We start from the raw sequence: 23,327 nt of genomic DNA, 5'->3' as shown, positions 1-23,327 counted from the left end.
TCTGAACCTCAGCCTTCCTTCCAGGTTCTTGTTCTTCTGCATTGTAGTTCACAGGAAAGGTTGATCAAAACATGCTTTTCCCTTTTTATATCAGATGTGTGTAAATGCAGTTTCTACAAACTGGAGTCACAGTTATAAAATTTTTTTTTTCCCAAACTGTAACATCTCATCACAGGCAAGGATCACTGTCATTAAGCTGCTGATTTCTACTCCAGGCCTTGTGTTGCACTATCAGTTAAAAATGGATATGTGGGGCTGTTTTCTGTTCAGAGCTTCTGCTTGCAAAGAGGTTTTTTCCCCCACAGTTTGAGAAATCTGTCTCAGCTTTTTGAATACCAGTGCAGCAGTACTAGAAAATTCCCTTGCATTTTTATTACTCAGGGTAGCAAAACCTCATTGTAGGAAAAAAGGCCTTTTTTCCCCCAAAGCTTTGATCTGACATCTTTAACTCTTGATAAGTATCACAGCTTCTTAGGATTGATCAAAGAACACTGTGTAAAACAACCGGCCAACAGATTTTCCTGATTTTTTGCGTTCAAATTCAAAATTTGGTGAAATTTAAGTCTGAAATTTTTTTTTTTTACCTCCTCTGTAGTCCAGTTGCATTGGTTTGATGTGTTAAATAGATCCCAATGTGTGTCTGCATCTCTTTTTTTTGCCTGGTCCAGTTCCAGAGCTGTGGGACTGCAGCCCAGGAGAGCTCCTTGTGCAGACATTCTGCTCTGTTTCTGCTGGAGGTGGGTGCACAGTCCCCAGCTGTGCAGACCCTGCAGCTCTTTCTCCCCGCCCTGTTGGGCACCTCACAGAGGTCAGGTGAGAGGAATGGGCTTCCATGTCTGAGCATCTCTGCAGGAAGAACCAGATCACTGTTTCCAGTGCACACCAAACCACACACACCACTCTGCTGTGCCACTATTGACACTGTGACTTCTCTGTGTGATGATGTTATCTTGCATGGCTACCACCTGCTTACATAACAGACAAATTTGGGTTGTACCCGGAGTTGTTTCAGTTGCTGCTGATGATTCGGGCTCTGGGGGAAGTATTACATTCTTGGATACATCATTCCAAGTTGCCTTTTAAAAATGGCAAAGTTACTGAATTGGTATCCTGCATCTTACTTTTCTAGTGGGTCTTTCTGGTGACTGATTCTTCTCACCTCCTGACTCCTTCGGTATTTGGCTTTGAGGGACTTTGCAGGCATCAGGTGAGAAGAACTCTGTTTCATTTTTTAGCAGGAATGTCAAGCTTAGCCTTTGCAAGTTTTTGCTAAGGAACTCAGGAAAATTTAATTTTGATTTTACATTTTATTATGTTATTACTTGAAGAGCAGTTTCTGAGTAGAAATTAAGCTGCACTGCAAGCATGTATTTAGAGCTACCTGAAGCATTTATATGAATAATGAAAGCATGTTAGATTCTATATGTAGCTGTTTTTAGCACCCTCTCTTCTCACCCAAGAGACAAATAATTTCTGTGGGCAAATAACATGGGATCTGTAGCCAAACCAGCTTACAAATTTGACAGCCCTGAGGCCTGGCCAGCCCTTGTTCATCCACGCCAGCCAAAGCTCAGGGCAAGAAAATTCCAAAATAACAATTCAGACGCCTTCACAAGCCTGGCACTGCTGTGCCTGGGCATCCCCCAGGCCCTGGGCAGGTGGGTTCCCTGCGGTGACTCGCTCCCCTGCCAGCAGAAGGTGGCCAGCACGTGTTCCCTTCGCATGACGCTGCGTGTTTATTCACAGCGCTGCGAGATCGGCTGCGGTGCATTTTCATTCTGTGCATTGTTCTCCGGGCTGGTGATGCCACCGCATTGTGCTGAGTTTTGAAGAGTGCGAGCAGCCCTGCTGATGTGACTCCCTGGACGCCTACTTTCCACTGGCCTGGGATAAAATTGGGTGGCTGTGTCTGCGGGACGCAGGCGCGTGCGGCGAGGCAGAGCCATGGGGTTAGTGTAGCTGGGCCCCTGGGGAACTATGCAGGACTCACCCAGCTCCCTGGTGATGGATGGATACTCCAGCAATGTCCCAGCCTTCCTAACCAAACTCTGGACGCTGGTGGAAGATCCTGAAACAAACCATCTCATCTGCTGGAGTTCTGTGAGTATGGTGAATGTTGGGTGTCACTGATGCTACAGCACCAGGGAGAGCCCAGGCAGTGCCTGGCACAGCAGCTGCATCTTGCTCTGCAGGTGCTGCCCGGAGTGCAGGGACTGGCAGTTCACCACGGGCCCTTTTGGGTAGACTTGCTATTATTTGCCTGCAATGTTGTGGCTTTTCTGTTTCAAAGGGACAACGGGTTTGGGAGTGTTTTAATAATAATGTTTACACACTTCACTTGAAACAGTTTAAAAGGTGTCTGGTATTCTCATTCTAAAAATTCCAGATTCTTCAACAGAGAGGTTTTTCACCTTGTTTGAACCTGCTACTCCCTAAAATTTTCTAGAGAAGGTGCAAAGACCTTAAGAAATTTCAGTGCTGTTTGTATTATTTCACATGTGTTTCTTAGCAGCCTTTCACTAGCGTCTTGGGACAAGGCAGCAGATAAATAGTATTCAGATCTCAGAGTCAAACCTAGAGCTTAAACAGATCTCAGACTGGCACCCTAAATGTTCATTTTGTAAGTGCTGTACTTGATTTTCCAATGAGTCTGTGTGATGATCATGGTGACGTGTGTTTATATTGTCTGTACAGCTTCACAGGGATACATTGCTTTGCTTTGGCTTCTTAAATGTCACTGAGGCATTGCAATACTAAGTGCAACCACAGCATTAAAATGATTTATTTGTTCCCTTCAGACAGCACTTTGATACCACCCCACTGTGCTTTTGACCTGGCTGAGACTGCTGCAATAGCATGATTTGTTTTCAGTATGGAGTTATCAGATAAGCTGTGTGCATAAACTTGTTCTCCCATATGAAGAATCTGTAACAAAAATCAGATGTAAAGGGAAGGGCTGAAAAAAGGTCTAAAGCAGCCTTTCTGTCCAGTATACTTTTCATTCAAAACTTGAGATAGGATGTGAGCTGCATTACTGTCTATGCTTTGATGCTGGTATTACATGGTCATACCTCTGAGAACCACCAAGTTTTGGTATTGTGTGTTTTAAATAAGGATTTTCAAACTAGCAATGATTTTCTAACCTGTATAAATAGTCCCCTCTCTGTTACACTTAGAGCATTGTTTCTGACTGCCCACCACCATGCCCTGCTTTCCTGCAATCTAACATAGGCTACAAACACCTTCTTGGAGGTTTTGGTAAGGTTTTTAGATGTTTAAGTTTTCCATTGTTTCAGGTTACCATGTTTCCCATATTCTTCATCTTCTATATGTCAGTGCTGTTGGAGCTGAGAGATTGTGTGCATGCCTCAGACTGCTGGATGTAATCAGAACTTCCAGAAAATAAGGACCTATGAACTGTTCCTTAGCATGAAGAAGAGACAGAGGAAATGTAGTAATGGTTTGTATTTACACTGAAGGCTGTTAGGTGGAAAGGAAAAGTCTGCTCTCTGTGTCTGTGGCAGATTGGACAAGAAGTAATTCAAGTAACTTCTTAAATGGAAGATGCAGTTAGGAGGAACTCCTGGCAAATTCCTGGAGTAGCACTTGTCTGGTTAGAGCCCAGGGTGTCTGTCAAAAGCAGTTAAGATAAGCATCTGCCACCATTGTCATGCTGCAGACTCAGTTTTGCTTTGGGCACAGAAGACTTTCAAAGTTTCTCCCAGCTTGTGTAAGACAGTCAAGGCCCAGCTACAGTGTGGGAACAAGCTGGCACATGCCCAGCTCATTGTGAGCACACAGTAACTCACAGGCCTCCTGTGCTGTAGGAACCCTTTTGGATGTGCCAGCTTGTGAGAACACTGCAGCCCTGAGTTCACAGGAGTGACCTCTCAGGAGAGGCCACAGTGGGATGCTGAGGCACTCAAAATCCTTGTGCTCCTCATTTTCCGTCAGTGGGTGCATCTGGGATGCACAGCTGCATCCTTAACCCACCTTTGGTCCTGCTGCAGGGGGTAAGGAGTGATAGAAGGACACTGAAAATGGGCAACTGGCACTGCTGAGGCACAGGTCATGTTGGATGTTCGCAGCAGTGGTGCAGCTGACCCCCAGGCACGTGTCTGTGGGTGGTCACTGTCATTGCTACCCCCAGGCACGTGTCTGTGGGTGGTCACTGTCATTGCGACCCCCAGGCACGTGTCTGTGGGTGGTCACTGTCATTGCGACCCCCAGGCACGTGTCTGTGGGTGGTCACTGTCATTGCTGCCAGGTGAGCCGAGCACAGAGGGTGTTGGCACCCACTGGGGATGGAAATGGAGTGGGAACCAGCCGGGCAGCAGGGTTTGCCAGCTGGCTGTTTCCTGGGGGCCGTGGGCAGGCTGCAGGCACTCCCCAGCCCCTCTGTAGTCACTGAGCTTTCTCGTGGCCTTGATTCCCTGTTTAGACATTTCCAGGCTGCCCTGAGTGCACCTCTGCAGCTACAGACCCTGTGGTGGGACCCACACACCACAGCTATCCTCTTACTGCACACAGAGCTGAGGGCTCTTACTCAGCACTGTCCTCTGTCCCAGACCAGCCCTCTGTGAAGTATCCCCTGAGCTGACACACCACTGACTGCAGGTAATAGCTCAGCACTCAGCAGGAGGATGACTCTGCTGTGCTGCTCTCAGACTCCTCCCTGCCAGCATCCTGCAGACCTTGGTGTCCTCAGGCAGCTGTCCCTCAAAACTCAGCTGGGCTGGTAGGTCTGGTGATGTCCTATCTGCTGATGTCTTAGAACTGACAGAGCTGTCAGCAGGTAGAAGGCCAGGCAGGGAAGGCCCGTGGCCTGCAGTGTCTCTGGCAGCAATCCCAGGCACTTTGCCTTGCTTTGCAGTCACAGATCTTCGCAGTGCAGCCCCAGAAATGGATATTTATCTGCTTAACATGTGTGTTGCTTGTTTGGACGGCAGAGCATGACTGTCAACACTCTGTGGGTTGCCCTTGTGGCTGTGTACTTTCAAAAATAATCAAGAAAAGGTGCTTAGAGCTTCTGGATTGGTGTGGTGTCTCCAGAGACGATTTGTTTGTTGCCTTGCTGTGTTCCTTGTGCCATGTCTCCAAGCAGCGCTCCCCCTGGCACTGCCCTGCTCTGCAGCAGATGGGTTGGAGTAGAGCTGAACAAGCAGATGGAGGAGTTATAACGGCAATTCCTACTTTCCAGGGCCTTCTTGAGACTCCAGAGTCTTTCTGTGGGGTCCACACAAGGGAGGATGATCACAGACTTGCAGCTATTTGGACACAAGTCAGTGGTTTCTTTCTCACATCCACATCTCACAGCTTAGCACTGGCAAAGCTTATAGAAACAGATCCAACTGCAGCTGTGGAGCACTGAGCAGTACTGTACCAGGACTGACAGGAGCACAGCTGTCACCAAGGGCTGTTGTCACTCTTCTTAGCTACAAGGTGACAACTCAGAGAGCATGACTTGCCTGCTGTGAGACTCCTCCTGGCCCCTCTGGAGCTCAGGGATGCTCCTCTGACTCCTTTTTGTCCCTGTCTCCTTTGCAGAATGGCACCAGCTTCCATGTGTTCGACCAGGGCCGCTTTGCCAAGGAGGTGCTGCCCAAGTACTTCAAGCACAACAACATGGCCAGCTTTGTCCGGCAGCTGAACATGTGTGAGTGCCCCGTGGGCCCTGCATGCACGGGGAGAGGCAGGAGGGGTGGGTGGCACAGGGGACACGGGAGAGAACTGTGGAGACAAAGCTGAGGTCTCATTTACCTTGAATTTCAGCATGAAATTCCTGTTAGATTACATTTTAAGATCTGAGCTAAGAACTTTCAGCCATCAGGTGTTCTGCTTCTCTTGCATCAGTTTGATGACCTGTTATTATTTATTTTTCATTTTACCGTATACGGAGCTTTTCCAGCAGCCTGATACTGGGACACCTCCCCCAGGAACTGCTGCATTTGAGGGTTGTGTGCCCAGAGCTTTTCCATTTCACCAGCTGTACCCCTGAACCAATAATGGACAGTACTCCTGCCTGCAAACCTGGCCTAGCTGATCACACATTTTCACCCCTTAAAGGAGTTTTAGGTGTAGTTTTCAGCCACTTCTACACCATGACTGTATTACATATAGCTGTTCTCTGGTAGTTCTTTTTTTCAATGGGTAATTTACAGAGTTCCTCAGTCAAGTTTTAACTTAGCTATTTCACTGTGCAGTAGCATTATTGTAAATTTTAGGCCAGTCCTTAAATACAGTTTAGAGACCTTTCCAGGATTTCAGAGCAATACTCAAAGCAGATTTCCAAATGTGTGTGTGACTCTGTCTTCCAAAAGTGGCAGCTGGTGATGGTCTGTGCCTTTGAAAAAGCTTCCCCTGAATCCCTTTGGCTTGCAAATTGAACTGGAAATTCCCTAAAAGCTGCCATTTTGGCTCCTGGAAAGACCAAGGTGCTCATGGTGGCAAGGCTTTCATGGCATGGGCTGTCAGCAGGGGTGGCTGTCAGCAGGGGTGGCTGTCAGCAGCGCCATGCACGGGGCTCTCCCTCACCCTGGGGTTCTGTGGATACGGCCCAAAAAGATGCCCAGCTGTGGTGAGGGGGCACAACTGTGCCCTGAGCACCAGCAGCTCCAGAAGTGTGAAGGGTGAACAGAAACATCCTCAGCAGCGATGGGTGTGGGGGGCAGGGGGGGTGCAGGGTCTGGTGGCCCCTCAGCCCTGTCCTCTCGTGCAGATGGCTGGGTGTGGGGGGCAGGGGGAGTGCAGGATCTGGTGGCCCCTCAGCCCTGTCCTCTCGTGCAGATGGCTTCAGGAAGGTGGTGAACATCGAGCAGGGGGGGCTGGTCAAGCCCGAGCGGGATGACACTGAGTTCCAGCACCTCTGCTTCCTGCAGGGCCACGAGCACCTCCTGGAGCACATCAAGAGGAAGGTGAGGGGTGCTGGGTGGGCAGGGGGGATGTGCCCCTGCTCAGTGTAACTCAGCATCACCCTGTGGTGGTTCCTGCCCTCTCCATGTACACGTGCAGCTGGGGCAGGGGTTCTTGGTGTGCAGGGCTTGGCTTTCATCATCAGAGTTTGGTCTGTGCTTTTTTGCTCTGTTGCTCAGTATCACAGGACCTCCACACAGTGCTGCAGGGCCAGGCTTGCTTCCCACCCCTCTGCCTTGGAATTGTTACCCACTTTCCTAGACAAATACGGCATAACTCCTGCAGGGACCCCAGCAGCCATCCCCTTTTCTTACAGAAGAGAGAACCTACTCCTGCTCTCTGTTTTCTGTCTTTTAATCTGTTATAAATGCCCTCAAAGGGCTGTTCTCTTACTGAATTAGCACAGGGACTTCAGGAAAGAGACTTCAGCAAAAGCCTTTTAGTGTAACATGTCAGTTTGAAGCATTACCTCACTCACCCCTGGAAAACACGAGGCTGGATTGGGTATCTCTGTAGAGTGGAAAGATTAAATCAAACAATCTAGTCCAGTTCCTCCCTGGTCCTCAAAATACTTTTATGTTCCCCCAGGCTGATTTGAAATAGGTCCCTGCTCTGGCAGGGAATGTTTTTCTGCCAGCAGATGCTCTGTACAATGAGGTTTGTCCTGCACTTGGCTCTGTTTTATCCCTTTGGCCCTTGCAGTGGTGCTGGAAGGGCAGTTCAGACTCTTGTGCACGTTGTTTCAGCCCATTGCAGCCCAGCTGGTGACAGTCCTGCCCCTGAGCCCCCACAGGACTCCCTCTGTCCATGGCCCTTCTTGCAGGAGTACAATCCAGCTTTGCTCTCTTCTCCTCAGGTGTCAGTAGTGAAAAGTGAGGAGACCAAGATGCGCCAGGAGGACCTGAGCAGGTTGCTGTATGAGGTGCAGATCCTGAGGAGTCAGCAGGAGAACATGGAGTGTCAAGTGCAGGACATGAAGCAGTGAGTTGGATCCTACTCAGGCTTACGGGCGTTTTCCTCTCTGGAGTTGTGCACTGTGGGGAATGGTTGGGAGGAGGAGCCTCACACACCTTGGCAGAGACGTGGAGGAGTCCATTCCAGCTATTAAAAAATAAAAATATAACTCTCTACCATCCTCCACCTCCAAAATTTATCTGCTTTACTGACCTAAAAAATACAGTATCTTATAATACATAATACAAGAGCTGCTGTAGTGTTTGGTCCGTGGACTCATCTCTGAAGATTCTGACACGGCCAGAACTGTTGTTTAAGAGCAAACCAAGCAGATGCAGTGCTTCCTGCATGTGGCTGCCAGACCTCCTGCTGTCTGAGACTCTGGGATTTTCTGACTCAGACATGGTCACTGGAAGCTTAGTAAATGGATAAGGTTTTATAAATCGTGTGCTTGAAGAGGTTCTTATTTGCCTCCAGAATTTTAATCTTTACAGAGGTCTTTGTTTAAAAAGCACTTGAATAATCAAAAAGACCCCAGACCTTTCCCTTATAATGAGGGCTGATATTCATACTGCACCAGAAGACAGTGCCATCCCAGGAAACTTCATTCCAACCCAGCATCTTATGTGCAATGGATAAATATTTTTATCCTACATCATTTTTTAATGACTCCCATGCTTAGCATATGCATGAGATGGCACTGTGAAATCCACATACAGTGGCAATAGGTTTCTAGACTTGAATTTGTTTTAATTTTTGAGGAATTCCACTATCATTTATTTGGCCTTGATTTTAATTTATTCTCCCTTCTGATTTGCTTGCTCCATCCCTCCATCTGGCAAAAGGCAAAATTGCATTCAAATGACAAGAAGAATACAATTTTTATAAACTTTGACAGAGGAGAAATCCCAGGCTGGAACCATGTTCAGGAATTTACACTGGTGAAGGGCCATTAGGACATAACTCCAGTACGAGCTGTCAGCCTAAGGAACTCTGCTTTGCTGAAAATCCTGTCAGAACCAGCACAGAGAGATCACTGCAGAGTTTCTGGCTGTACAAGCTGCTCTGCTCTGCCCTTTCTAGCCCTGCACCTTATCTTGCCAGGTCTAACATCCACACTGGAAAGACTAAAAAGCAGAAGGATTTCTCAGTCTCACCTGTACGATGGGTTTTACTGGCCTGACAGTTTTGGTACATCCATATACTCTGGAGATTAATTGACTGGCAAAACCCTCTGCAGCATGGACTCGGCCAGCATCCAGATTTGGAGGCAGCACAGGAAATAAATTCTGCATCTCCCCATCCCACTTGCTGGGGCTGACTGTCCAAGGAAGCCTGTAAGCTCCCCTCTGTGCTGCCTCATTTACAGACAGAAAGCAGATTTTCTCTGTGCAATATGTACTGTTGGGACGTTTCTGTGCTCACAGAAAATGGCTTTTTCCCTTGCAGGCAAAACGAAGTCCTTTGGCGGGAAGTTGTTTCTCTCCGGCAGAATCACTCGCAGCAGCAGAAAGTGATCAACAAGGTAGTGGTCACAGGAACCCCAAACTCACTTGTCCTGCCTGCTCTGGGTCCTCCTCTGATTCTTTTCTCTTGTCCCATAATCTCCACACTCTGATATTGCAGTATATTTATTTTCCCCTTTTTCAAGTTGTGTTACACTTTTATGTGTCCTATGGAAAGTGGCCATTAACAAAGCATAGACAACCCCCTCGAGCAAAAGATCTTCATTTCCCTGTCAGTCCTTGCTGTGATATTAGAAACCTTTTTTATGTTGAAGTCCTGAGCAAGAGAGCACAACTGTCACTAATTGCCCTGCATGAGCTGTGTTCTGGTTGTACCAATGCCTTTGAGCTTCCCAAATGCTTCCTCTTCCCTTTGTGCAAGAGAGAAGCCCCCTCCTGCCAGCACGAAGCTGCAGGTGGCACGTTGGCCAGCCACCCCCTCAGTGGGACTATTACATTTTCTGGTGTTACAGGTATAGTCAAGGAATCACTGTACAACCTTTTAGACTGTGGTGCCATCATCTCCCTTAAAAAAGAAACCTAGAATGACCAGTATAGAAAAGGCCTCTCCAGTGATTCCTGGGAGGTGCTGCCATGACTGAGCACGTCACATTTCCCAGTGCCCAAGAGCCATGTTCTGACCCTCACGTGGCGTCACAGTCATAGGACTGGACAGAAATGCACGAGGCTATCAAAGCCTTCCTCCAGCTCTGAGGCTGCACCAGCCCCACAGCTCGTTGGAGAGGCTTTTATGCAACTCTATTTTGTTATATTGAGCAGTGAGTAAGAGCCAGCTGTGATATATAATAATGATAATAATGCTCTCTTTGTTTGGAGGTCAAAGCAGAGCATTACGTTCAAGCTGACCTGGGGATATGTTGCTAAGTGATTCCTCTGCAAAGCCATTCTGCATCCTTTTTAGTGCCCTGTTCTCACAGGAGTGAAAAACTCAACTGAAAGAGCTCAGACCTCCGTTGGGGTCTCCCCTCATGGGTTGCCTCTTTCATGTGCAAAATCTTTGCCAGACTTTACAGCGCCTCTGAAGACTTCACCAGAGTCCAAGTCTGACTCAGGCCTAGGAATGTTTGCATGTGCACTTCACAGGCACATTCCCAGGTGCAAGTTCTGCTTGCACAGAAGTGGTGAGAGAAAGCCCTGAGCACGTGGATCCAGCAGCCATTGCACGAAGCAGACAACTGGCCGTGTCCCTTGAGAGCCAGGCAGGCTGTCTGAGCCCTTGGACAGGTTGTTTCTGTTTCAGGCTCCAATGGCTCGTGCAGTTTGGCTCCTGTATCTCATGGCTGCTCCCAGCTTTGGGGTGCTGCTGGGAGGGAGGAATGTGTGAGACAGGGATGGCAGCAGGGAGTGCTGAATCACCCTGCTGATTAACAGCGGATTTTGATCTCTCCTGACAGCTGATTCAGTTTCTGTTTGGCCAGCTGCAATCCAGCCCCAGCAGCGCTGGGATAAAGAGGAAGCTGTAAGTACCCTTGTGTGAGCACAGCCGCTCTGGGTGCACAATGCTGCCCCTCACTAAAAGCACCAGCTCAGCTGCCCGGGCGGGCGGTCACCGGACCGGGCTCCATGGGGGTGGCACTGAATGGGCTGAACTGCCGAGTCAGACCTGCTGACATCCCCATTCACTGCTCTTTAGAGAAGCACCGTGTCAGCTCGTGACCTTTATCTGGGGAACACAGAGCCTGATGGGAGATGGGAGTGCTAACTAGTGGGAGACTAAAGGGCAGGACCCCGCCGCTGGTCCTACAGGTTCCAGTTTTGCCACTTGACATCAGTAGGAGCAGGGCCCAGCCAGCCCATGGACACCTTTAGTTTGACCCACAGTCACTGAATGTGGTGTGTATCCAGCACAGGTTGGGTGGCATGTAACCACAGAGAGGAAGGTGGGGAAAGTTTAGCCAAGGGGTGTCTTTAGATAAGCTCTTCTGGGCAAGTGAATAGAGGAGCTTGGATTAGGAAGCTTAATGCCTTCTAGGAAAGCAGCTGTGCCTTTGGTGCTTGTGGAGAAAAGGAATTTTCTAGGCAGTTTTACAGGGTCATCACAGCAGTGGCAACAGTGTCCCTTTTATGAAGTGCTGTGTATGGAGATGCAGTTTTGCCAGAGGGGCTCTGAGGGTGAGGGAGCTGTAAGAAGGCCAGATTCCCAGTATTGCACTAATCGTGTCAGCATAACTACCTCCAGTAAAACGAGCTGAGGATCCAGCCTAGAGCTTGAAACCACTAGCAACTAGAGGTATGAATTGGTTATTTTACTGGCATCTTTCAAATAAGATCTAGAAAATCTGGACCATCCCTTCTCTATAGGGTAATGTTCTTTTTTAATGGTGACCTCCTACAAAACTGGTTTCCCTTTCTTGTCCATAAAACTGGACAAGAAAGACCCTTACAGGTGAGGAAAAACAGAGTACTTGGGGAAAAGAGCCCTTGGCTGAGAGACATTTTTTGTATGAGCAATCAGGAACCAGTCAGTATGTGCTGGAAAACACACCTGTTTCTCCTCACAGACCTCTGATGCTCGACAATGGGATGTCAGCTCCCCCCGTGTCCAAGTTCAGCCGGCACTTGTCTGCAGAGCCGCTCCATGACCCCTATTTCATCCAGTCGGTAGGTTTGCAGCGGCCTCTGCGGGATTGCTCGGGCCAGCCTGGGGAAATGCTTGGAGCAATAACAGAAATTGAGGACTGAGTAGTTTGGCAGTGAAGGAGAGGTTTGCAAAGCTGAGTGACATTTGTAATTTCCTCAGCTCCCCAGTTTCAGGGGTGCCTGCATGCGCTGGTGCTGCCACGTTTGTGTGGGAGGCCGTGGGCTGTGAGGGGAAAGGTGGACCCTGTACACCAAACTCTCCCTGGTGTAACCCCAGCCTGGTTCACCTCAGGGGAAAACAGGAAGAAGTGTGTTCTGAAAGCGGGTACTATGATCTTTCTGTCCAGAGCCAGATTTTTGTAGCTGCTGAGGGATCCCCACCATAACCCACCACAGCAGACAACAGACACTCCTGTCCTGCAGTTAATGGCTGTGGGCTGGCACGAGATACCCACCCTGTCCTGCTGGGCTGTGCTGAATCTCTCCCTCCAGAGGAAGCTGAGCAGTCTAGGCAGAATGTCAGAAATGGTGAAACCTCTTGGTAGCTGACACTTGAGTCACAGTGCTCCTTTCACACCTGTACTCGGTGTGGTTGGAGAAAAGGTGAGAGGAAATTGTGATGTTCCATAGTTGGTCAGAGCTTGGTTGGTTTCCATGCAGGGTGAACTCAAGGTCCCAGTGAGTAAACTCTAACAATGTCAGGGCCTTGGAACTTGTTCTGGGGCTCAGAAGGATAAATCTGCATGATTTTTGCTTTCTTTTAGCCATCAACAGAACCTGCCTCTTGCTTAAACAGCCCTGGAATTGCGGGAGGACCCATCATATCTGATGTCACTGAAGCATCACCATCCAACATCATAAATATGCAGCCTCCTCCTGAAAATGACAGGTAAACATGTTTGTTTGTGATTAAAAATAGGGAGAGTCAGGTCTGGACACACTTATGCAACTCTTCACAGGAGTTTTTCTCGGCTGTAATTCTACCAGAGTTTCTGTCTGATACACAAATCTCTATAGAGATGGTGGGATGAAAATACTTTCTCCAGTTTGCAAAGTGGGTCAGATTTTCAGAATTAAGAGAGGGGTAATAACAGCATAACTTTCAGAAAAAAGTCTTGAGTTTCATGCTGAGAACTTCCACTCTTTGAGAAATGTTCTACGTTTCTTTATATTTTGTCCTCAAGACAGAGGCTGTCTCAGTCAAATAATTAGATACTAACACTTGTCGGGTTTGTTGAGAGAGAGAAATAATGTTTCCTTTTGGCTTTGGCAAAGAAGGAACAATCAAATTGTACATCTCACTGCTAATGAGAACAGAAGGGTTGCATCACAACAACTTCCGATTTTTGACAACTTTTCTGTGAAAAGGCCCCAGTAACTTAAGAACTGAATGCAGAGGTATTTTAATGCTTATCTCTTCCTGCCACAGACATGCAGTGTGTTTGGGGCAAATAGCAGAATAGCTACAGCTATGTCAGTGGAAAGTAAGTAGACAGATGAATCATGGAAACAGTTTCTGAGGCGTAGAGGCAAGGCAGTTATACTCTAGAAATTGCCTGTAAATCTGCCACATAACTGAAACCCTAGCCATAAAATCAGCTAGAAGCATGTAAAGAGCCTCAGATTAAAAAAAAAAAACCCAAACCCAACAAAACCCAACCAACCCTGGAAGCCATTTCTAAAGCAGAAAAACTCTAATACAATCTTCAAGTTAAGTTGCTTATTTCTACTAATTACTGAGTGCCATCTGGTGGCTTCTGATCTGTGCTGTGTCTGCACGATTTGAGAATCTGAGCCAGCCATGGCCCTAATCAGTTCAGGTGTGGTACTTGCTGAACAACATGAGCTCCTGGTGGGAGCTGAGAATCCTCCAGACGAGAGGAAAGGGCTGTTGGGAAGGCTCTGTAGTGTCACACACCATCCTGTGTGTGTGACATGGTGTTGTCTCACAGCAGGGCAGGTCTGTAAGTGTTGTGTGATGACAGTTTGTCAGAATGGCTTTCCTTGCCCTGTGCCTGTTGATCTATGTGCCTCTGTCATTTTGGCTTCAGCTCTGCAGGTGCACAGGGAGCTGTGCAATCTCCTGTGAGCACTATAGAGTAGATCTGTACATCCAGAATGTTCCTAATAATAAAAACTTCACTGTTACATGTCCATCTGGAAACAACACCGAGTGCCTCTCCCACTGGAAGAAGGCAAACCCCCAAACAAGTAAAACTGACTGACTGCCAGATCCTCACAGCTTCTCTTCCAAATCCTGGAGGGCCACAAGATCCTGACCTGTGTCACTGGGATCTCGAGAGTGCTTGCTGGTCCAAACCTAACTCCTGCAGGGGAAGGTCTTACTAATCCCATTCCTGTCTCCAGGGTGGAGACCCTTTAACCTAACACTCATCCCAGGAGTGACCAACCCATGCAGGTGCACTTTCCATATTTGCCAAAGAACTGAATGGGGCAAACTCATTATATCTGTGACCCATGAACTGACTGAAGATGTCTCAGCTGAGCGGGTTTCTAGAGCCTGCTGAAAAGAAAACAGGGCTGCTGGTTTCTTCTGCTCGTGTGGGGGAGTGGAAAGCCCTTCTGGGGGCAGTCTGAGGGGAAGTGGAAGCAGGCCCTTGTGCTGCTGCCCTTCCCAGTGGCACGAGCCTGTGCAGGGCAGTGTGTGTGAGGTGCAGGGCAGTGTGTGTGAGGTGCAGAGCAGTGTGTGCAGTGCTAACCCCCCTCTCTGGTGCAGGGAGAAGTGCCTGATGCTGATCAAGGAGGAGCCGGTGAGCCCCGGTGTGAAGGCGGCGGCCGAGCCCCTGCCGGGCTGCCGGGCCTGCTCGGAGCCGCCGGTGCTGCCGGTGGCCATGGTGCAGTCTGTCCTGGAGGGCAAGGGGAGCTGTGCTGCCCCCCCAGGAGCCTCCCAGCCAGCTGACAGGAGGGGCAGGAGGGCACTGCTGGACAGGTGAGGCAGCGAGGGGCAGCTGCGGCCCTGCCCCTCTGCAGGGCTGTTCCTGCCCACTCACGGGGGGGAAGGAGGGAGGGAGGGAGGGTGACTCTAAGTTGTCAAGTGCAGCCTGGTACCTGTGGCACCTGCTAGAGGAACCTTGAAGCGCAAGGGACAGTTCCCAGAGGATGGGGTCTGGGGGTGACTCACTTGAAGGAGCCAGCAGAGCTGCCAGAGGATGAGCATCAGAGCCAGGGGAGCAGGAAGAGGCTTTTTGCAGTGAGGGGGGTTTGCCCAAGGCCCAGGTGAAAGCTGGAGCCCAGACCAGCATCTGTGCTGCAGGCTGGCAGGCCACTGGGCTGTGCTGCACATCTGCCAGGGGCATCAGCACAGTGCCCCTGGGCTCAGCCACAGAGCCACCCCTGCAGCTGTGGGCTGAGACTGAAGTCCCAGCAGCACTGAAGTCATGGCTGAGTGTTCAGGAGAGCTCAGCAGCAGAAGGTGCAGCTTGGTGGGTGATGTGCAACTGCAGCTCATTCTTGATGGCAACTGCAGCACTGTAAGGAGGACTGGGGAGGAATGGTGGGGAACCCAAAACACTCGTTGGAGTTATCAGAAAAGCTTCCATTTTCCTTTAGGTCCTCGCAGAGAATCAAAATCCTCCTTCTGAATCCACTGGATACTTCAGAACATTTTATTAGAGGAAAAATAATCCTTTTTTTAAAGACCTGAGTTTAAGAGATGTTTTTTTATAGCTCTTGGGGGGATTAAACCCAGCAGGGCCTCACAGTTGCTCCTTTAGCTGAGTATTTCAAGTAAATGCAGCCTGCAGGCTGAATGCCTGCAGCTAAAAGTCACTCCTTTAAAAAGCATCAGTTAACAGTAATTCTTGGATCCATAAGGATGGCAATGCAGCCTGTTCTGGTTTCAAGTGCCTCTAAAAGGATTTTCCCTAAGGAAAGCTTTAATTTTCCCACTCTTGAGGAGATGTTTGCACACTCTCCATCCCCAAACCACCTGTGTCACCCAGGAGAGGGGGAGTCTCACTTGTTTTACCATCAGCCCAGTCCCCTGTGTGCTCTGCTGAGTTGTACTTCTGGGATTAAACCAAGTTACATGGCATGAACCAGACTGGCAGTGGGCTCTTGGTTTTCAAAATGAGATTTAAGCACAAGCACCCTGTTGGGAGGCTGCTCAGTCCTGCTTTGGATACATGTCTGTGCAAATTCCTTTGTGGCAGCGTTTCCTGTTGTGTTTCCTCAGAACAGATATTTCAGACCCGCTGGAGGGCACTGACTGGAGCCTGGAGGGGCTGCAGCTGCTGCTGAGGAGCCAGCAGTACGGCCTGGAGCCTGCCAGCCTGCTGGATGTGAGTGCTGCTGGGGTGTGGGGGCTGTCAGAGTGCCAGTGATCACCTTGGGCTGGAAATCAGATCCTGCTGCTCCTTCTTGTGGGGCACTTTATCTGCCACGTGCTGCCTGTGGAGTCACAGCCCCATTCTGACCTGCTCACAAGAACCAGCAGGATCTCAGATTTAAATGATGTTTTTCCTTTTTACACTGCAAATACACATATTTGAACTTTCAGAGCACAAAACACAGTGCATTTGGCAAAGAAATCAACATAAGCCCTGACAAATTTATGTAAAATAGGTTTAATGTGACTCTCTAGCGAGTTTGGTGATTACTTTGTGTGGGTTAGTTTATTTTCTGCATCTTAGATACTCCTAGACAGTGTTTAGCTTTTACTGCCTTCCCCTCTCCCCCTTTCCCACACTCTGGGAAGTGTAGCTGATGTCCAGCTCTCTCTGCTGAGGGGTTTATCTGCCTCAGCTCTCAGGTCACCTTTCCTTAGAAATGGTGGCTTTTTCCTGGGCTGTACATGCAGAAATAGGAAGGTTTGTTCATTTCTCTGTTGTTGTGCATATAGTGTATGAAAGGTTTTTGCCAATAATCAGATAACTCTGTACATGAGTATGTACATCTGTATGTCAAAATGTGCTCCCTGGAGGAGGTGCTTCAGATGCAGGCACATTTTAACCTTGCATGGATAAACAGGAATGAAAAATCATTTAAAAAAATCGATCTTATTCTCCTCAACTCATTTCCCAAGTGTCTGTGATTGATTTTGACTTTACAGAGAGCATTTCTAATGGCCTGCTCTATCACTGGCTCTGTTGGTTCCTGTTTCTTGTTTCTCATTAGGAGATGTTTCTCATTTTCCTGTTACCCACACACTAACGTCACAAGAGTGAGAATGAATCACGAAACTCTGCCCCAGATCAACAGCTCCTGTTCCCAGATTGCTCAGACTCACTGCCACGCAGTGATGTAAATGCCCTCTGCCAGTTCTGGAATGCTCTGAGAGCCCCCCTGAGTCTGGCAGTGCCCAGAGCAGTGCAAAAGGGGCACAAAGAGCTGGCCTGGCCCCTGGCACCCCGAGGTGTCTGTGCTGTCCCTCCAAAGGGCCTGGGACCAGCACAGGTGCCCTGGCTTAGCCCAGGCTCTCCTGGCCGTGCTGCCAGCCAGGACAGGGAGCCTTTGCCTGGAGCTCCACTCAGTGCAGGGCCAAAAAACCCCCCAGCAGCCAGGGGAGGACGTGGCCACCTCAAACCCTCCCACCTTTCAGAGCCCTGACTGGATTTGTCTCCCAACAGGTCTTTAATCCCAATTTGTCTTTGAGTGAGTGGAACGTGACTGAAATGGAGGCCAGTCTGTCCCCGGTAAGAGATGAGTGTTTGAGATTTGCAAATAACAGTCACAGAACCCCAGAATGGCCTGGGCTGGAAGGGACCTTGACTTTCAGCTGGTTCCAGCTCCCTGCCATGGGCAGGGACGCCTTCCACCAGACCAGGCTGCTTGGATAATAATGTAACTGCAAAGCAGAGCTGTGCATAACTGGAGGAGTTATTTCATAGCCAGAGGGGAGAGTGGGGTAAAGCACAGCACGTACACATCTCCTGAGGGCAGGCTGACAGGGCTGTATTTTACTCTTGACCTGTTTTTTCCCACTTAGCCAGACTTTGTTTAGAGGCAAACTCTGGTGTCCTGGAGTCTTCAATTGCAACTGGCTGCTCTAAACTTTCTCCTGGTGTGAGCATCACATCCTACTAATACCACAGATTCTGCAAGTGTCTCTGTGCCAAAGCTCTTTACAAACATGCCTTTGTAAAGTGCAGCTGTTTGTGAACATTCCAGGAGCAGTAAAACCACATGCAGTTAGGAGAGAGGTTCGTGCATTCCTGTGCATGAAGGACAAGGAGAAGTTGTTTGGCAGCATTTGTTTGGAATTGCCATCGACACAGACATTTCTGAAGTGTGTGTGGTGATTTAACAAACAGTGAAGGGAACCCTGGGCTCATAGAAGTGTTTAGGTTGGGAGCACATGTCATGGCTGGGTTGTTTTTCCTGCATGATAGAGGGTGAATTTTCAGTCCTCACTGATAGCCAAGTTGGAGGAAGGGTTGGATGGTTCTGCCATCTCCACAGATGCACAGGTCAAGTGTAAGCTACTCTAATGAAGTGTGAAAGGTCTCTAAGCCATCTTCGTGGTGTCAACGTCCTTTTTAGGGTTTGATTTAATGATTCTGAATTTCCCAGGTAATTCCACTACCTGAGTTTAGAGGCAGAGTGTCTGAAGAGATGATAGTTAATGTTAGCAACTCTTGGAAGCAGGGGCTGTTCCCTTTTAAAAGGGATTGCAGAAGAGGAAGGGCCAGGAAAGGAGGCTGCAGGGTTCAGGAGTGCAGTGCTGGAGCCACTGGATTTCCCAGCAGCTGGTGCAGCCTGCCCTCAGATTTGCTTGTCCTGCAGAAAGCCACGAGCACAGAGAAGCCTGGAAGCAATACCTGCAGCAGGTCCCTGTGCCCTGTGAAAGTAAAAACTAGTCTTCATTAAGGACAGTCACAGGCAAATGGAAAGAAGATCCCTTTGCTTTGCTGCTGGCTGCAGAGGATGGGTTTGGTTTGTTGGGCAGCAGGGCAGGGACAGCCACAGCCACAGCAGCCTGGCTGCCTCGGGTGACATGACCACATCAGCCAGTGCTGATTAGGGGAGTGCACCTCCCTCAGCCTCTCCTTCAGGCAGATGTGCCCTGCAGCCCGCGGGTTTGGGTGTTTCCGAGGTGCAGGTGAGGCTGGGAGGATGGCTGCTGGTGCTGGTGGGTGCTGGGAGCCTGCTGAGGCACCGACACTCCCAAGTGGCCTCGTTCTAACGAGCTCCCCTGTCTTTGTATAATTGTACATTGTAGTTTGTATTTTTGCATCAAGATGCAGCGACTCACAGTGGATCTGGAGAAGAATGCAACTGAGCTGCCCCCGAAAGTGTTCAACCCCCCGTTCAACAACACCTGCCCAGGTAGGAGCAGCAGTGTGGGAGCAGGGCTGGCACTGAGGCGCTCAGAGTGCCAGCTCTGCCTGTTTGCCAGGGGAGGGAACAGCCCACAGTTGTTATTTTACTTCCATGATTGCCAGTGCAGTGTTGCCACAGCAGCCCAGCTACACCAGAAGGAGTCCTTGAGCATCCCCTGTTTGCAAAGCCTTTCTGGCCCATGCAGTGGGGGGATGCTGGAATAATGGGACAACTGGCAGAGGTTTCCTACAACGAGGAGGAAAACCAGACAGGTCTTGAGTGAAGGAGAAGGAAAGCTGCTCTCATCCACTTCCCAGTGTCTCCAACCATTTGGTCATCCCTCCTTCGCTTCTGAGAGGCAGAACCCACCTGGTGACCTGCAGAGATTCCCAGGATTTTAAGGGGCTTTTGAGGGAGTCCAAGTTTGACTCAAGTGTTTCCCAGTGATTTTGCCTGGAGTGAGGCTCCTCACTGCTGCTGCAGGGGGGATTTGTCCCTTTTCAGTTCTGCTCAATAAAACTGGGTGGTTTGCCCTGCAGAAGCTGAGTTTTCTCCTGTGTGTTTGCATTCCCAGGGAAAGATGCCATTCTGGAAAGTGCCCAGCAGTTCCTCCTCGACCGTCAGTCCCTCTTCGGAAACGACCTCCTCAGCTTGCCTGAAAGCTCCTCCCTCTATGTTCCATCTGAAAATGTGGCTTCCTACCTGTCCTCTGTGGGGGTCCAAGGGGACATCCCTTTAAACCTGAGCTCCTCAACAGACAACAGCCAGTGATTTTGCTTCCAGGAACCACCATCTCCCTCCCACCCACCCAAGCATCCACAGGTTTGAATGTAAAGAAACAAAAGTGACTCAGAAACCCAACAGAGAGTTTATTTTTGTGCCCTTTTTTTTTTTTTTTGGAGTAGATGGAAATGGTTGGTAGCTGTTGCATTGCTCTCCCTGCACCTAGTTGTCAGTGTTTTTTAAAACAAAATACTGTTTCTGGTGCTTGCTCCTAGGGGGAGTGAGAACTTGGCAGGATTTTTTTTTCTTGAAAATGCTTTTAGAAATTTCAAAACCTCTGATAAAATGTAAGTGATAAGTAGCTTGAAAGTCCATCTGGGACTTCATAAATAGTGATCCTGACTAGTGTCTGGCAAACTGTGGGATTTTATAGGGGCAGCACAGATTAGCTAAGATGCCTGACCCTTCTTGATGCTGTTCTTGAAATAGGAAAGGAATCCAATGCTCTACAGATATTTTTTAATCCATTTTCTGGGTTTGATGGGATGCACCTGTGCCTCTCCCTTGTCCTCCTAGGGTGAGGAGGAAACAGATGTCTCAGGGTGTGCAGAAGATCATTTCCTGAGTGACCCCCAGGGCTGTGGCTCCCAGGGGAGCTCCAGACCATCACAGGCCACAAACCATCCCACGCTGAGTTAAGAGCATTTGTTGTTTGGGATTTGTTTTGCCCCAAATTTCTTTTCTCTCAGATAAAGGCAGGGCACTCCATACTTTAAAAAACACAAAAAAGGGATAGACTCTTCTGCCCATGCAATTTTTCATGTGCAGAGGGGACTGAGGGAGCACACTCTGGGTTTTGGTGCTGGCTAAGTATTCCATGTCCAGTCCAATGTTTTTTTTTTTCCCTTGGCTTTGACCTGTTCTATTTCCTCTGAAGATGTGCCTGTTGGTTTATTGGTGTATAAAATCTGATGAAACGGTTCAATTGATTGGATCCCCTTTTTAGAAGGACTCTCAGCTGCTCAGTGTAGGAGAGAAGCAGAAGGGTTAGTCCACCATGTCCCACAAACTTTTCTTCTGTCCTTTGTGCATCTGAGAGCAGCCTCAAAGGCTGACCTGATCTTCCCCTTCCATGTGGTTTCTGATGACTGAGTTTCTCAACAAAGCAGAGCTTTGTTTTTTATGCTGTAGTTCTAATGAGAACAGATTATTTATCTCAATAGACTCTACCTGAGTTGCTTTTCCTAAGGAAAGCTGCTCAACTGCAGTAGAACAGACCCAGGAAATTCAATTAACTCAGGCCTCCTAAGGGCTTAGACAGGGAGGTGTAAGCTGTTCATTGCCATGACAATTCTTGGTTATAAATTGTATTTCTGAGCATCTTGGTCAAGCAGAATCCACACCAAAATGCAGTCAGTCAATCAGATGAGTGCAGGCTCAAAATCACAAAAAGATGAGCATGTTTTAAATGGACCTTCCTGTCACAGCCCTTTCCTCCATCCATTTACCATTATGTTCACTTCTGAGCCCATTTTCCCCCAGCTGACTGCTGTGTGCTGGTAGCTCTGTCACTGCCTCGGTGCTGCAGTCTGTGCAGGAGCAGGGTGGGAGAGCTTCTGAGTTATTCCCAGCCACTGTTTTTGTGTTCAGGACTAAGGGAAAATTCTGGCAGCCCCCACTGGCCTGGTATTTAGATGATGTGCTTGAGTGTATCCTGGAAAAGGTTTTCCTTTTGAAGGGATTTGTGCTCAGAAAGTTTACCCAGATCAGCCCATTTGCCACTGTTTTGCCATTTCCAGCGATGGGAAGTCGTTGAGTTGCACTCTGTTTAATTCCCTTCTCAGAGATGATTGAGGACTGTCTGGTGTCTGCTGACACCCGACAGTGAATGTTCAAGATTCACATCCTTCTCTGAACTTCCACCCTCCAGGCTGCTGAAATGTGAACACTGAATGTATTGACCCAACAAGGTATTTAAGCACATGCTTCACTTCAAGCTCCTGAGTAGTTTTGCCTCGTTTTTCCAAAGCCTGTCACGTGCTTGAGGTTGGGTGTTCACTTCAGTGTCCTCCTGGCTCGTCTGGTTGTGCTGAGCAATGACCCAGCTCCGAGAGCTGCTGTGGCAGAGCTGCTGCAGCTCATCCTGACCCCATCCTGGGCTGCAGCTCATCCTGACCCCATCCTGGGCTGCAGCTCATCCTGACCCCATCCTGGGCTGCAGCTCATCCTGACCCCATCCCGGGCTGCAGCTCATCCTGACCCCATCTCAGGCTGCAGCTCATCCTGACCCCATCCTGGGCTGCAGCTCATCCTGACCCCATCCTGGGCTGCAGCTCATCCTGACCCCATCCCAGAGCAGCCTGGGCTCGTGGGGAGCAGCCTCTCGGGAGGGTTCTGGGGGTTTTCTTTAGGCTTTCTGCTCTGCTGTAAATGTGGGACTGGAGTTTGACAGGGACAGAGGAACCTCCAGGAAGAGGCTCTGCTGTGAAGAGCCAAGCTCGTGTTCCTCGGGTGTTTGTTCATTTATTGAAGGTGATGTGCTGAGATGCCTTTTGCACTATGCTGTACATTTGTAAAGTTTTACAGAAACACTAATTAAACATGTTTCCTTTTTCTCATTTAGTCCTGCTGTGGCATTTCTCTCACTCCTTTCACCCCTTACTCCTTTCCTCCTTCCCAAAGGCAAATCTCCTGTGAGCATTCAGGAGATTTACCGTGAGCTCACACAGGCCCTGCTGATGTGTTGTGGTCACTGTGAACACACAGGAGCTGGAGACACCTCATGTGTAAAATGTGGCAAGCACAGCTCAGAAAGCTGCTGAATTCTCCAGAAATGCTGGTCAGGGTGGGTGTATCTGATAAAATCAGGATCAGAGTAAAGGAATCTGTAGTTCTTGAAACCACTTGCTGCCTTTTTTTTAAAAAACAAAATGTATGCTTTTTTCTTGCTTTCAGAGATAAATTTCAGATTCCTTTGCTGGTGCTTTCAGCCAAGCCTGTTCTCCACAGGCCCTTGGCTCACCCTCCCGCCCTGTCCTGGAGGCCAAGGATTTTACCAGCATGTTTTAATCCATGGAAAGTGGAAAATGGCTGAAATTTAAAGCAATTGTGTTGTCTTCCCTGAGGGCTTTTACAATTATTTTGTGTCGCTGTGAGATCCATTTCTCTTGCCACCAGATGGCACCTAAGCCCAGCTAACTGGAGATACATCTTTTCAACAAGCCCATAGTAATATTTTATTTCTTTAAATGTGCACATCTACAATTCTATTTATCACGAAATATTAAGGATTTATAGAAAAATGCAAAAAGACACTCTCCTAAACTTGGGTGGGGCTTACTGAAGTGAGGT

The 23,327-nt window shown here is 48.7% G+C and overlaps 1 protein-coding gene across 3 annotated transcripts; it reads left to right on the top strand.

The window, feature by feature from the left end:
- Positions 1 to 776: 776 nt before the first annotated feature.
- Positions 777 to 20,749, top strand: HSF4 (heat shock transcription factor 4). 3 transcript variants are annotated; one of them, XM_027902535.1, is made up of 13 exons: positions 777 to 813; positions 5,548 to 5,656; positions 6,787 to 6,914; positions 7,769 to 7,893; positions 9,316 to 9,391; positions 10,787 to 10,851; positions 11,894 to 11,993; positions 12,737 to 12,861; positions 14,710 to 14,922; positions 16,168 to 16,273; positions 17,561 to 17,626; positions 19,172 to 19,259; positions 19,828 to 20,749. In XM_027902535.1, exons 2-13 carry the CDS (start codon positions 5,626 to 5,628, stop codon positions 20,022 to 20,024), a joined length of 1,320 nt encoding a protein of 439 aa, XP_027758336.1. In that variant the 5' UTR covers positions 777 to 813; positions 5,548 to 5,625; the 3' UTR covers positions 20,025 to 20,749. The 3 variants fall into 3 exon arrangements, with proteins under 3 accessions (XP_027758336.1, XP_027758338.1, XP_027758337.1); XM_027902537.1 differs by lacking the exon at positions 777 to 813 and adding an exon at positions 846 to 2,100; XM_027902536.1 differs by lacking the exon at positions 777 to 813 and adding an exon at positions 5,260 to 5,281.
- The last annotated feature ends 2,578 nt before the right edge of the window (positions 20,750 to 23,327 follow it).

The sequence above is a fragment of the Empidonax traillii genome, unplaced genomic scaffold (genome assembly GCF_003031625.1).
Source record: "Empidonax traillii isolate 1590-97213 ecotype Southwest subspecies unplaced genomic scaffold, ASM303162v1 scaffold887:size345335, whole genome shotgun sequence".
Lineage (NCBI taxonomy): Eukaryota > Metazoa > Chordata > Aves > Passeriformes > Tyrannidae > Empidonax > Empidonax traillii.
This window is presented reverse-complemented; position numbering and strand designations above follow the sequence as displayed.